The sequence below is a fragment of the Giraffa tippelskirchi genome, chromosome 2, assembly GCF_054371585.1.
Source record: "Giraffa tippelskirchi isolate mGirTip1 chromosome 2, T2T-mGirTip1v1.2.pri, whole genome shotgun sequence".
Lineage (NCBI taxonomy): Eukaryota > Metazoa > Chordata > Mammalia > Artiodactyla > Giraffidae > Giraffa > Giraffa tippelskirchi.
Window position 1 is genome coordinate 76,821,249 of NC_137276.1, and position 16,094 is coordinate 76,837,342.

General features: G+C 41.3%; 1 protein-coding gene across 10 annotated transcripts in view; it reads left to right on the plus strand.

Annotated features, from left to right (window-relative positions):
• FAM13C (family with sequence similarity 13 member C) overlaps window positions 1-16,094 on the plus strand; it is a 151,433-nt gene that overhangs the window by 72,305 nt on the left and 63,034 nt on the right. For all 10 annotated transcript variants that reach the window (XM_081569119.1, XM_081569123.1, XM_081569118.1 and 7 more), the window contains one exon: window positions 10,788-10,845. In XM_081569119.1, the coding sequence (XP_081425245.1) occupies window positions 10,788-10,845 (58 nt within the window). The remainder of the gene's footprint in view (window positions 1-10,787; window positions 10,846-16,094) is intronic.

The window sequence follows — 16,094 nt, forward strand, 5'->3', positions numbered from 1 at the left end:
GATTTAACTAATTCCAAATTATTTGATATTTGGGTAACTTCTAGGATTTTTATCTGTAGATATTTCTGTACTAAAAATAATTGAAAAATATTTTTATGTACATCCATTATAGTTTCCTTGGTTTATGCTGCTGCTGCTGCTGCTGCGTCGCTTCAGTCGTGTCCAACTCTATGCGACCCCATAGATGGCAGCCCACCAGGCTCCTCTGTCCCTGGGATTCTCTAGGCAAGAACACTGGAATGGGTTGCCATTTCCTTCTCCAACGCATGCATACATGCTAAGTCGCTTCAGTTGTGTCCGACTTTGTGTGACCCTGTGGACAGCAACCCACCAGGCTCCTCTGTCCACAGGATTCTCTAGGCAAGAATACTGGAGTGGGTTGCCATTTCCTTCTCCTTCCTTGGTTTATACTTAAGGGTAAAAGTTCTCTAGGTTTAGGATTTGAAACGATTAACCAAACCAAAATTAGAATGTAAAATTTTCAATTATATGATCACGGAAGAAGATAGGAATATAATAGATAATTGATACCCCTGAGAGAACTAGGAAGAAAGTCACATGGCTGGGTTTCTTTATATGTTTGAATCATAGAATAGTGGCCCTGAGTGAAACACTTGTGACAGTTTAGTCCAATCCCCTCTCCACACTTGTGTGTTCTAGATACTTCTATTTCATCCACTAGCCCTCATTGTTTTCTTGTTTGAAATATTTATTTTGGCTGTGCTGTGTCTTTGCTCCCGTGCACATTCTCTAGATGCGGTGAATGGGAGCTACTCTCTAGTTGTGGTACTTGGGCTTCTAGTTGTGATGGCTTCTCTTGTTGCAGAGCATGGGCTCTAGGGCGTGCGGGCTTCAGTAGTTGCAGCACAGGGGTTTAGGTGTCCTGCAACATGTGGAATCTTCTCAGACCAGTGATCGAACTTGTGTCCCTTGCATTGTAAGGTGGATTCTTAACCACTAGAGCACCAGGGAAGCCCCTCTCATCATTTTCTAGTTAAGACTGTGCAAGGGGCGAGTGCCTCTGGCCCTCACATTTCCAGAAGACATTTGGAAGTCCTGCGGGGGTGGAAAAAGTCTTTGTTGTGTGGGGCTGCCTGATGCATGTCAGGGCACTGGCTCCAGCTCACAGAATTCAGTGGGCAGCCCAACTTCTGTGCCCATCTCAAATAGCCCTCAGTGTCCTAAATGCTCCCTAGAGGGCCTACCACTGCCTGCTTAAGAAATGCCAGTCTTCATGATTGGTACTTAAAACCATGTTTTACTGGAGCCTTTACTTACATGGGCACATGTTCATGGTAAGTTGTACGTGGGGAAAAAGCAATTACATGACAGTAATGTCCCTCTGAAAGTTGAGGCAGAAAAATGAAGAGACTAAGCAGGTGCTTGAGGGGGGTCATGAGAGTGAGCAGAGCTGTCTGTGGAATGGAAGCATCTGCTAAGACCACTCTGACCCTTGGGCTGAGTACTGCCTGTCTGAGAGTGGGTATCTGATCATCCTGTCCTGAGTGAGTGGAAGTGTGAGATGGTGGAGGCAGTGAGCTTTGTGTCCCACTCATCAGACCAGGGGGTCCTCTCATCGTGATGAATAATCATGCATTATTGGGACCTCTGCGCCTGCTGGCGCTCCTATCCCAGACTCAGCCTCCTTACCTCTTCCAGGCCCAACGCTGTGAGCCTGTCTCACTGCTCGATTATTCTTCAGGCATCAGTGTGTTTTCTGGCTATTTCTGGGCTCTATTCCAGCCCACTCAGCTGAGGTGCCTGTCCCGCCTTGTACTTGGAGTTTCTCAGAGCATCTCCAGAAACTTAGCCCTTCCTTCTTCTGGATCGTGTCCCCTGGGAGGCCCAGCTAGAAACACTGAGTCACTCCTGTACCCCCCGAAGTCCATCACCTGCATCCTTCAGCCACTGGTCTCTTCTCAGGTGGATGACCTGAACCTTCAGAGCAATGTTTCCTAGTTGCGGTTGCCCTGGGGTGCTTGTTAATCTCATATTCCCAGTACATGCCTTGGGAAATCCTGACTCAGTGAGTTTTGGGCCAGGAATCTCTGTTTTTATTAACAATGATGGATTCTAGCCTTCAGAGAAGTACAAGGTGGGAGGTAGGCTTAGGTCCCACCTCCCAGAAGGCTTGTTCCTAGGGATCAGTCCTGACACCCATGTTGTCCCTGTGGGAGTTCATTGACCTGGACATGGAGATACGTGGGGTCAGGGGAGTCAGTTTACAAATAGCTCTCAACTTCTAGTTCTGTTTTTCATCACCCATCTCTTTGAATATCATTTTGAACTCTGTCCTTGGTTTCTTTCTCTTTGGAGTTGGCTGCGCATTATTTGATCTCAGTCCTTCAGCATAGAAATTTGGTAAAAACCAGTAAGAGAATGTCTTTAATACAGCCTACACCCCACAGGGAAAGCAACTTCTTACTTACTGGTACTGAGGGTTGCTATTGTTTCTAATAATATTACTGGAATTTCTTGGCATCTTGTCCATGTCTGCATATGGAGTGATTGTTTGTATATAATGAATATTGTGCTCAGAGGGGTGTCCTCTTGGGATACACCTTTTGTTTTCAGAGGAGTTTCAGGAAACAACAGCCATCCAGCCTGCAGACAGTCATCCGGGTATACATTAGTGTATCCTGTGTTGTTTTCTGATACAGAGGCTCATCCAAGGCAGTGGAATATCTTGAATTCTTAAGATGTGACCCGTGGTGGGCACTGTTTAGTTTTCAGGTTCTAATTCTTTATGAAGGACTCTGAAAAGTGTGTTTGATGCTCTGCTTTTACTTTCTGCTGAGATTTCTAAACATGTGTTAGAAAGTCACTTGCTCATCTGTAGCAGGTCTCCTCAGCAAGAAATGTGTCTGCTCATGGGGATAAGAGCCAGCCCCTCCTGCTACAGGTGGAGGAGGGGGGTTGAGTTTTATCCTAATCGTTTCACACACTGAGGAATATACCAGAATTGGCAGTAGCCCATAGCCCTGGAACTAATCCTTTATTAGCAAACCAGTGAGTGCCTACTATGTACCAAATGCCAAGATTAGCTCTAAAGATAAAACATTAAACAAGCTTCATATAATCCCTGTGCCATGGAACTTACCATCCTGAGAAAGAGACAATTAAATAATTAGACAGATACACAGTTAGGGACTGAGATATGCTACATGACAGATGTGAAAGATCAGAATACAGTGAGACCCATGAAAGGGAGACCTGATTGGTCTGGTACCTGGTACCTGGTGTCTAGAGGTGGCATGAGTTACTAGGAGAGGAAGAGGAGAGGGAAGAGTGTCGTGGCCACAGGGGCCGCACACATGATGGCCTGAGGTGGAGAGGAGCATGGAGGAGGAGAATGGCATGAGTCAAGTTTGAAGCAGTGTACAGATGTGACTCCTTCAGGATGTCACAGGGTGTTTGAAATATTTTGATCTGTAAGTGTGCAGAAAGTTAGCGACAAGGTTGCCATGTGGGCAGTGGTTTGGAGAAGGTGGAGGAGAAGTAGTAAGACCAGGAGGGTAGCCCAGAAGATAGATGGAGACTTGGCCTGAGGTAGTGGCGGGGGGAGGAGAGAGGACTGATGTAAACGTGATTTGGGGTAAGAAACTGAAGGACTTGGTAATGGCTTTGACTTTGGACTTGAAGGAGAGGAGAGGGTCAGATGACTCTCAGATGTCTTCCACCAGCAATTTGGATAGATGGGGAAGCTTTTTACTGAGATAGGGAACATTTTTGTCTGCTAATTTAATTACAGAAAGTTGATATAAATCTAACATACTATGCTAAAATACTGCTTCTTCACAAATTATCACATTTAATGTTTGACATTATCCATCAGCCAAAAAAAGCATCTTAATGCTTCGTTCACTTAGCTGTTTTAAATTTCAGTCTGCCTCCCGGGAGATGGTCACTGCAGGATGACCCTGCAGGCTCCCTCAGCACAGGCTTTAGGGGTCCTAGGAGTGAGGGAACATCAACAGATTGTAGCAAAGTTGCACTTCCATGAGCTGGCTGCAGTTTTGTAGTCACAGAGTCCAGGAAAATGCCCTTTTAATATCAGCACGCAGCTGTTTTATGTTCCTCCATAAAATGCTGTTTTGAATTGTATCATGGCAGTGGTCATCATGGTGGCAATGGTAGTAGTAGTGGTGGTGATGGTAGTAGTGGTGATGGGGCTGTTGGGGTTGGGGGCAATGGTGATTGGGGGCATCAGTGCTGAGAGCCATAATCAGACTCTGAAGAGTCCAGGCTGCAGTTTCCCACTACCTGGACCTGGACTAGAGGGCAGGGCTGTGTTGGAGTTTGCAGGATTGTACATGCTTCAAGCACTACCTTTAAAGGTCTTAAGAAAAAGGGAATTTGAGATACCTAGCTTCTGTTCTGGTTCTTCTCTTTTCATTGTTAAATATCTCTAGTGAGACGCTCCCATTTCTGTTTCCTCATCTGCCATGACCTTTATCTCTTCTGATCCACTGTCCTTTTCATTTCTCCACTTTCATTTTCATTATCTCTGGATGACTTTTTGAGATTTTCTGGCAGCATGAGCTTGGGCAGTCTCCTGCACACCCTGTTCTCCCTGCCTTGCTTTCTTTTTCTCAGTAATATTTAGCATCTGGTGCGTCACAGATCACTGGTTTACTTCTCTCTGCTTCTGTGAGAATGTAAGTTCCATTGACACAGAAACTTGTTTTATTCATTGCTTTATTCCCAACACCTGCAGTAGTAATACTTGACATAATTTGGTGTTTAATAGATGTTTGTTTAATGAATGGAAAAAATTATTTAATTGCCTTATCTGTATCCTGTTGGGTCACATAGGTCTAATAATGCTAAACTCTTGTGGTTACCATGAGGATTAGATGAAATAATATAAGTACAGTGCCTGGCATTTACGTGAAATTGTTAGGCTTTCTCTTCTTTTGTATTTTGTTGCAATATAGCTGATTTACAGTTGTTGTATTTAATGTCTGCTGTACAACATTGTTGTTGTTCAGTCACTCAGCCGTGTCCAAATCTTTGCGAAACCATGGATTGTGGCATACCAGAGTTCCCTGTCCTTCACCAACTCCTGGAGTTTGCTCAAATTTATGTTCATTGAGTCAGTGATGCTATCCAACCATCTCATCCTCTGTTGTCCCCTTCTCCTCCTGCCTTCAACCTTTCCTGGCATCAGGGTCTTTTCCAATGAGTCAGTTTTTTGCATCAGGTGGCCAAAGTATTGGCACGTCAGCTTCAGCATCCGTCCTTCCAATGAATATTCCAGGTTGATTTTCTGTAAGATTGACTAGTTTGATATCCTTGCAGTCCAAAGGACTCTCAAGAGTCTTCTCCAACACCACAATTTGAAAGCATCAATTCTTCAGTGCTCAGCCTTCCTTATGGTCCAACTCTCACATCTCTACATGAGTACTGGGAAAACCATAGCTTTGACTATAAGGACCTTTGTCAGCAAAGTGATGTCTCTGCTTTTTAATAGGCTGTCTAGGTTTGTCATAGTATTTCTTCCAAGGATCAAGCATCTTTTAATTTTGTGGCTGCAGTCACCATTTGCAGTGATTTTGGAGCCCAAGAAAATAAAGTCTTACACTGTGTCCATTGTTTCCCCATCTATTTGCCATGAAGTGATGGGATTGGATGCCATGATCTTAGTTTTCTGAATGTTGAGCTTTAAGCCAACTTTTTCACTCTCCTCTTTCACTTTCATCAAGAGGCTCTTTATTTCCTCTTTGCTTTCTGCCATAAAGGTGGTGTCATCTGCATATCTGAAGTTATGGATATTTCTCCTGGCAATCTTGATTCCATCTTGTGCTTCATCCAGTCCAGCATTTGATATAATGTATTCTGCATATAAGTTAAATAAGCCGGGTGACAATATACAGCCTTGATGTACTCCTTTCCCAATCTTGAACCAGTCCATTGTTCCATGTCTGGTTCTAATTGTTGCTTCTTGACCTGCATGCAGGTTTCTCGGGAGATAGGTCAGGTGGTTTGGTATTCCCATCTCTTTAAGAATTTTCCACACTTTGGTGTGACCCACACAGTCAAAGGCTTTAGCTTAGTCAATGAAGCAGAAGTAGGTGTTGTTCTGGAATTCTCTTGCTTTTTCTATGACTCTGCGGATGTTGGCAATTTGATCTCTGGTTCCTCTATTTTTCTAAATCCAGCTTGTACATCTGGAATTTCTTGGTTCACATACTGTTTAAGCCTAGCTTGGAGAATTTTGAGCATTACTTTGCTAGTGTGTGAGATGAATATAATTGTGCAATAGTTTGAACATTCTTTGGCATTGCCCCTCTTTGGGATTGGAATGAAAACTGACCTTTACCAGTCCTGTGGCCACTGCTGAGTTTTCCACATTTGCTGGCATATTGAGTGCAACACTTTCATAGCATTATCTTTTAAGATTTGAAATAGTTCAACTGTAATTCCATCACTTCCACTAGCTTTGTTCATAATAATGCTTCCTAAGGCCCACTTGACTTCACATTCAAAGATGTCTGATATAGGTGAGTGATCACACCGTTGTGGTTATCCAAGTCGTTAAGATCTTTTTTGTATAGTTCTGTGTATTCTTGCCACCTCTTCTTAACATCTTCTGCTTCTGTTAGGTCCGTACCATTTATATCCTTTATCGTGCCCATCTTTGCATGAAATGTTCCCTTGATATCTCTAATTTTCTTGAAGAGATCTCTAGTCTTTCCCATTCTATTGTTTTCCTCTATTTTTTTTGCATTGTTCACTTAAGAAGGCTTTCTTTTCTCCTTGCTATTCTTTGGAACTCTGCATTCAGCTGGATATATCTTTCCTTTTCTCCTTTGCCTTTCACTTCTCTTCTTTTCTCAGCTATTTGTAAGGCCTCCTCAGAGAATCATTTTGCCTTTTTTGCATTTCTTTTTCTTGGGGATGGTTTTGATCATTGTCTCCTGTTCAATGTTACGAACCTCCATCCATAGTTCTGTAGGCCCTCTATCAGATCTAATCCCTTGAATCTATTTGTCACTTCCACTCTATAATCGTAAGGGACTTGATTTAGGTCATACCTGAATGGTCTAGTGCTTTTCCCTACTTTCTTCAATTTAAGTCTGAATTTGGCAATAAGGAGTTCATGATCTGAGCCACAGTCCGCTCCTGGTCTTGTTTTTGCTGACTGTATAGAGCTTCTCCATCTTTGGCTGAAAAGAATATAATCAATCTGAATGGTATTGACCATCTGGTAGAGTCATCTCTTGTGTTTTTGGAAGAGGATGTTTGCTATGACCAGTATGGACTATGCTGTATAGCATATTGAGTCGGATACACATATAGAAACATTCTTTTTTATATTCTTTTCCCTTGTGGTTTATCACAGGTTATTGAATACAGTTCCCCACGTTAAACAGTAGAACCTTGTTGTTTATCCATCCTATATATGTTAGTTTGCATCTACTAATCCCAAATTTCTAATCTCTCTCTCCCCACCCACACCCCTGACAACTACAAGTCTTTTCTCTATATCTATGATGTTTATTCTGTTTTGTAGATGTGTTCATTTCTCTCATACTTTAAATTCCACATAAAGAGTTATCATATTGTATTTGTCTTTTTGACTTACTTTACCAATCTCTAGGTCCATCCACGTTACTGCAAATGACATTATTTCATTCTTTTTAATTCTTCTTTTAAAAGAGTAATATTCATGTTAGACTCGTATTAATACTCTTTTTTCTTGTATCCACTTTTTTCTTCACTGTTTAAATTGCTGTCTTTGTTGGCGTCTTATCTCCTTAGTGATGCATCTGTATTTTCTTCATGGTTCTTCCTTCTGTGCCCTAGCTGCCAGATAACTGCCCAGTGGCCCTGAATAAGTATGACTCAGCTTTTATCTCTTTCAGCTTATTTACTCACAAAGCTTCAATTATTATTTTTAATTATGCCATTTCATTATTATCATTTATAATTCTGTTCTGTTTTTTACATTTGATTAAAGAGTTCATGTGTTACTTTTAATACACCTACCAGTTGCTATAAACATTTTTCCTGAACTGTCCTTCACATCCTGAATTATCCTGTGACAAACCTGATGGCATCTTCACTTGACAGATGAGTAAACTGAGAGTGAGCAAGGTTAATATCTTGCCCATGAGTACCCACACCAAGTTTAAGTGGTAGATCCGGAAGTCATGCTCGGGTCTGGATCTTTCTGTTTCTTTCTCACTTCATCCATCCAAAAGGCATATAGTGAGTGTGTGCCATGTGCCAGGCAGTGTGCTAGGCTCTGGCCACACCGTGAAAAGCTGATGCACAGTCTGGGACCACCGTGCATCACTGTTACCATTGCCCTCACTCTCCAGAACACACTGTCAAGTGCCCTGTGCTGGGTGAGCCCTGCTCAGGTATTTTCACTTCCCTATTTCATCCTTGCTTCAAGCTTCAAATATCTAAATAAAAATTCACGAATTGCCTTTCTTCATGCAAGCTACCCGCTCTCCCCTTCAAAATGACCTATTTTTCTATCTCCATTAAAAAACCATCTGTCATGTTTCTTGTTCCACAGGCTTGAAACTTTGAAATGATTTTCATTACCCCATCTCTTTCACTCAACACTTTCAATATACATCCAAAACCTCTTGGTGGTGTTCTCCTTGAAAATGTTTCTTTCATCTGTTTCTACCTCCCCATTTGCTCTCCACCATTCTATTATCAGCTCCCATGTCCTCATTTCTTGATTTATGAAAGCCTCAAGGCTGGGTGCTAATTAGTTTTATTCTCTGCTTCAGAATTCACTAGACTCTAAGTTTCCTAAAGGCCTAGAGGGCTGCTCATTGATTCTTATTTCCAGAACACTGTCCAAGTCACACAAGAGACATTCAGATGACTATTAAAGTATCTTTGATGTTTAGATCAGAGTTCTCAAACTTAATCTTGGGTTTATCTGGAGATGACAAGTAGTTTTCGTGGAGGTTATGAGAATGTATTACATGTAGCTGTTCTCTGCATCTCAATAATATATATTATATATTTTAAACCAATTCTTATTTCTGCTTTCTTCCATTAATGTTTGCTACCATGTATTTTTTTTTTCCTCCATCTGCTGGCATCATAACAGAGATTTATGGTTGAGAACTGATAAATACTCCTTCTGTTAGAGAACACAACTCTTCCATTTTTTTCTGGTGCTACCATAACTCCATAGAAACACAATTTGAGAACCACTTTAGGTTACAGAGAGGTTATGAGCCATTCAGAATTTTAGATGTTCTTGGATAGGCCAGCTTCATGCCTATCCCCAAGAGGATCTCTCCCATTTTGCAGGAAAAAGCTACTGTGTATTTTCTGAAGCCTTGGAGTAACTGTTTGTGTCTCAGGGAATTGATGGGCAGAGGATTGGTGTGCCAGTGCTTTCTTACTCACTTTCTTGTCTCACCTGGTCCATCTCTCCATGGACTCATGGCTAGGACCCTTAATCTTGTCTCATACCCAGGAGGGATATTTGTGCAGACATGGTCAACATCAGTGTGACCATCAAGTTCTGTTTTACCATCTCCTTCCTTTTCTCATTAGAAGTAAATTGTTTGCACAGTTAGCAACACTCATGGAGTAAAAGAAATTTTCATTCTTAAGAATATTTTGAAGACGTTAGACTTGTGGCATTTCTAAATGTGCATCATTACTTTTAGAAATCATTCATCTAGATGACCATTCAGAGGACATATATGCTTTTTTCAGAACTCAAACCAAAGCAGAATAGTAATTGTAAATAATTCTGTCCCCAAATAAATCTTTTTGTAAATGACTTAACACTAACTACAGCTTTTATTCCTTAAGATAGCAGGCCTTTTAATAAGGATAATAACTATAATTTAATATATTTGTTATATAATAGCATGCAAACTGCTGCAGAAAATCTTGAATGTTACGTAATAGATGCCATTGGACCATAGCACTTGAATCATGTTTTGGAGCTAAGCGTATGCCAGTAGTGGGGTTTTGTTTTTTTTGTTGTTGTTGTTTGTTTGTTTTTAAACTTTAAAAAATTTATTTGGAGTAGATTTACCTTAAAGTCTTTTTTCTTCAATTGGAAACTGAAGTGCAAAACCTAGCTTTACTGTGTTACACAGCAATTGCTATAGCATTTATTTTGTTGGGTAAGTGATAGAGTGGAATTTCCAAAAACTGTCTTCAATGAACAAATGGTATCTTTCTGTAACAACTTTATCAGATCACATTTGATCATAAAAATACTCCATTTGCACTGGGTTTGGAGGATTCAGCAGCGTATAAAATGGACAGAGTCACTGATTTCTTGGAGCTTACATTTTAATGTGGAAATGCAAATAAGCAGCATAACTTTAGGTAGTGAGAAGCGCTATGAAGAAAATCTAAAGGCAGTGCGTTAAAGACTGAAGGGGAGGGATAGTTTGGTTAGAGAGATCAGGAAGGACTTATTGGGAGGTGACACCGGAGCTGAGCTGATGATCCATGCTAGGCAGAGTCAGCTTTGTGAAAATCTAGGGGGAAAGCCAAGTGTGAAGATTTGAACAAGGAACCAGCACTGTGTGTTCAAGAAACAAAAGGCCAGAGAGGCTGGAGGTTAGGGGACAAGGTGAGTGTGGCAGGAGGTGGGACAGAAAAACTGGCCGAGTTCAAACATTGTCATGTGTTACAGACCATTATAAGGAATCTGGATTTTGTTCTTCAGGCAGTGGGACACCACTGAGGGTTTTTAACAGGGATGTGGCCAAATCTGCAACAAATGTGCATTGTTGAAATGTTTCTTTTAAATGGCAATACTTTTTCTTTGTATCTTACAGAACAGAACAGAAGGCTGCCATTTGGCCAAAGGATGAAACTCAGCAGGACTTCCATGAGGTAGGTGCACTCATTGTGGTTTGTATGAATGTGGATTAGCCAATCATCAAATGTATTATTCTTTTTCCTAGTACCAGAAATTTATCCTGGTTAAAACTTTAAATGTTCTTGCTCTTAAGTGATCACGATGGTGTGATCACTCACTTAGAGCCAGACATCCTGGAATGTGAAGTCAAGTGGGCCTTAGAAAGCATCACTACAAACAAAGCTAGTGGAGGTGATGGAATTCCAGTTGAGCTATTCAAATCCTCAAAGACGATGCTGTGAAAGTACTGCACTCAATATGCCAGCAAATCTGGAAAACTCAGCAGTGGCCATAGGACTGGAAAAGTTCAGTTTTCATTCCAATCCCAAAGAAAGGCAATGCCAAAGAATGCTCGAACTACTGCACAATTGCACTCATCTCACACACTAGTAAAGTAATGCTCAAAATTCTCCAAGCAAGACTTTGGCAATACATGATCCGTGAACTTCCAGATGTTCAAGCTGGTTTTAGACAAGGCAGAGGTACCAGAGATCAAATTGCCAACATCCGGTGGATCATCGAAAAAACTAGAGAGTTCCAGAAAAACATCTATTTCTGATTTATTGACTATGCCAAAGCCTTTGACTGTGTGGATCACAATAAACTGTGGAAAATTCTGAAAGAGATGGGAATACCAGACCATCTGACCTGTCTCTTGAGAAACCTATATGCAGGTCAGGAAACAACAGTTAGAACTGGACATGGACCAACAGACTAGTTCCAAATAGGAAAAGGAGTACGTCAAGGCTGTATATTGTCACCCTGCTTATTTAACTTATATGCAGAGTACGTCATGAGAAACGCTGGGCTGGAAGAAGCACAAGCTAGAATCAAGATTGCCAGGAGAAATACCAATAACCTCAGATATGCAGATGACACCACCCTTATGGAAGAAAGTGAAGAAGAACTAAAGAGCCTCTTGATGAAAGGGAAAGAGGAGAATGAAAAAGTTGGCTTAAAGCTCAACATTCAGAAAACTAAGATCATGGCATCTGGTCCCATCACTTCATGGGAAATAGATGGGGAAACAGTGGAAACAGTGTCCAACTTTATTTTTTGGGGCTCCAAAATCACTGCTGATGGTGATTGCAGCCATGAAATTAAAAGACACTTACTCCTTGGAAGGAAGGTTATGACCAACCTAGAGAGCATATTTAAAAGCAGCCAACAAAGGTCCATCTAGTCAAGGCTATGTTTTCCCAGTGGTCATGTATGGATGTGAGAGTTGTATGGTGAAGAAAGCTGAGTGCTGAAGAATTGATGCTTTTGAACTGTGGTGTTGGAGAAGAGTCTTGAGAGTCCCTTGGATTGCAAGGAGATCCAACCAGTCCATCCTAAAGGAGATCAGTCCTGGGTGTTCATTGGAAGGACTGATGTTGAAGCTGAAACTCCAATACTTTGGCCACCTCATGCAAAGAGTTGACTCATTGGAAAAGACCCTAAATGCTGGGAAGGATTGGGGGCAGGAGGAGAAGGGGATGACAGAGGACAAGATGGTTGGATGACATCACCGACTTGATGGACATGGGTTTGGGTGGACTCTGGGAGTTGGTGATGGACAGGGAGGCCTGGTGTGCTGCGATTCGTGGGGTCACAAAGAGTCGGACACGACTGAGCAACTGAATTGAACTAAACTGAACTGCTCTTAAGTAAACTTATTTTTCTTGCAGTTCTTTGGGTATTGTTTCCCCTTGCTCTGGAGCAAATACATTTAAAATATTATTTGCAAGACTAATCTCTGTGTCTTGGACCAAAACCTAGTCCAGCAGTCGTTTCAGTACACTTTTTTCAGTTTTGCTTCAGGATTGTACTATGGCTGTGAGAATTAACATTTATAAAATTTTCTCTTAATTTTATTTTATCTCCCCCACCTGCTTTTTCTAATGCCTTTTTCAGTCTCAAATATGATCTTGTTTTCTATTTTTCCTTGGAGCATGATACAGCTTAGTGTTGCAAAATGGTCTTCTAATAAGCTTTGAGACATTGAGGCCATATTTTCCAATTCTGGTGGTTTCCCACTGAACTGGACATCACAATGTTAATGTTTGTTCTAGATTTTCCTTGAAATATGTAATTTAATTCTATTGGAAATCGCTATAATATAATTAGGGTCCCTTTTTTAATGAATGCCTTCACTTTAGTCATTGATTTGGAATACTCTAATTTCTCTTGTCCTATTGTATAATTAGGAGCAGTGGGTGTTATATCTGATTAGGATCATGTCAAAAAAGAATGTAGAGACTTGATGTTCATAAGCCAGGAAGAGAAATGATGGGCTTTAGGCAAATTGTTTGTTTGTCATTTGGTGCCATCTCTCCTCTGCCTCCAAAAAAGAGACAGTTGAACTTAGGTGATTCTATTTTTTTTTAAACTGTAGACCCTGGCATAAATGAATTCAGGTATGACCTAGATCAAATCCCTTATGAGTATACAGTAGAAGTGACAGATAGATTTAAGGGACTAGATTTGATAGAGTGCCTGATGAACTATGGACAGAGGTTCGTGACATTGTACAGGAGACAGGGATCAAGACCATCCCCATGGAAAAGAAATGCAAAACAGCAAAATGGCTGTCTGAGGAGGCCTTACAGATAGCTGGGAAGAGAAGAGAAGCGAAAAGCAAAGGAGAAAAGGAAAGATATTTCCATCTGAATGCAGAGTTCCAGAGAATAGCAAGGAGAGATAAGAAAGCCTTCCTCAGCGATCAATGCAAAGAAATAGAGGAAAACAACAGATTGGGCAAGACTAGAGATCTCTTCAAGAAAATTAGAGATACCAAAGGAACATTTCATGCAAAGATAGGCTCGATAAAGGACAGAAATGGTATGGACCTAACAGAAGCAGAAGATATTAAGAAGAGGTGGTAAGAATACACAGAAGAACTGTACAAAAAAGATCTTCACGACCCAGATAATCACAATGGTGTGATCACTCACCTAGAGCCAGACATCCTGGAATGTGAAGTCAAGTGGGCCTTAGAAAGCATCACTACAAACAAAGCTAGTGGAGGTGATGGAATTCCAGTTGAGCTATTTCAAATCCTCAAAGGTGATGCTGTGAAAATGCTGCACTCAATATGCCAGCAAATTTGGAAAACTCAGCTGTGGCCACCGGACTGGAAAAGTTCAGTTTTCATTCCAATCCCAAAGAAAGGCAATGCCGAAGAATGCTCGAACTACCGCACAATTACACTCATCTCACACACTAGTAAAGTAATGCCCAAAATTCTCCAAGCCAGGCTTCAGCAATACGTGAACTGTGAACTTCCAGATGTTCAAGCTGGTTTTAGAGAAGGCAGAGGAACCAGAGATCAAATTGCCAATAATTGCTGGATCATCAAAAAAGCAAGAGAGTTCCAGAAAAACATCTATTTCTGATTTATTGACTATGCCAAAGCCTTTGACTGTGTGGATCACAATAAACTATGGAAAATTCTGAAAGAGATGGGAATACCAGACCATCTGACCTGTCTCTTGAGAAACCTATATGCAGGTCAGGAAGCAACAGTTAGAACTGGACATGGACCAACAGACTGGTTCCAAATAGGAAAAGGAGTACGTCAAGGCTGTATATTGTCACCCTGCTTATTTAACTTATATGCAGAGTACATCATGAGAAATGCTGGGCTGGAAGAAGCACAAGCTAGAATCAAGATTGCCGGGAGAAATATCAATAACCTCAGATATGCAGATGACACCACCCTAATGGCAGAAAGTGAAGAAGAACTAAAGAGCCTCTTGATGAAAGGGAAAGAGGAGAGTGAAAAAGTTGGCTTAAAGCTCGACATTCAGAAAACTAAGATCATGGCATCTGGTCCCATCACTTCATGGGAAATAGATGGGGAAACAATGGAAATAGTGTCCGACTTTATTTTTTTGGGCTCCAAAATCACTGCTGATGGTGATTGCAGCAATGAAATTAAAAGGCGCTTACTCCTTGGAAGAAAGGTTTGGCCAACCTAGATAGCATATTTAAAAGCAGAGACATTACTTTGCCAACAAAAGTCCGTCTAGTCAAGGCTATGTTTTCCCAGTGGTCATGTATGGATGTGAGAGTTGGACGGTGAAGAAAGCTGATCGCTGCAGAATTGATGCTTTTGAACTGTGGTATTGGAGAAGACTCTTGAGAGTCCCTTGGACTGCAAGGAGGTCCAATCAATCCATCCTCAAGGAGATCAATCCTGGGTGTTCATTGAAAGGACTGATGTTGAAGCTGAAACTCCAATACTTTGGCCACCTCATGCAAAGAGTTGACTCTTTGGAAAAGACCCTAATGCTGGGTGGGATTGGGGGCAGTAGGAGAAGGGGACGTCAGAGGATGAGATGGTTGGATGGCATCACTGACTCAATGGACATGGGTTTGAATGGACTCCGGGAGTTGGTGATTGACAGGCAGTCCTGGCGTGCTGCAATTCATGAGGTCGCAAAGAGTCAGACACGACTGAGCGACTGAACTGAACTGAACTGAAAGGTGAACTGGGTTCCTAATTAAACCCAGTTAAATAAATTATTGAAGTTGTGGACAGTGTCCTAAGGATAACACAGATCCCTGCTTATTATTCTTTTGTGCATAGTGACAGGCTTCAGATTCCGCAATCTCACTTGTGGTAAGAAGAGTGAAAATAAAGTTTGCGAGAGAAGAGGCAAGAGCTTGAATTAATGAACACAGCTGTTTGCCCCACTGGAAAATAAGCAAAATGCTAGTTGTAATGAAGCACCTATTTGTCTTGACATAAGTGAATAGAAAGATGAAGTGATTGTAAGAGTCAACTTGTGATACGTTTCAAGTTTACAGGAAAAACTCTGGTTTATGAGCTGGAGCCGCATGAGAATTCTAAGATTACTTGAGCAGTTCTCAAATCACAATTGCACAAAACTCTATATGAAAATCTGCTTTTCTGTATTCCTTCACTATATTGTATTTGCACATTACATGAAATTTGCCAGTTCGCTGCCCTGAGATTACATGGGTACAAGAGTGCTGAATGAAGGCAGGCCTTCGAAAGAGCAGTCAGCGCCATATTGTAAATGTGGGCTCTTGCATAAGAAAGCTGGTGCTGCTGATCCATACTTTATAACAGTGTGTGCTCAAGTGGAATTATTCCAGTAAGGGAGTAAATCGTATGTGCAGATCATGTTGTAACTATGATTTAGGGGCTGAAGGAAACCCGAGGAACGCACACTGATGAAACTTGAACAGAAGCAGCTCGTGGTCCAAAGCCATG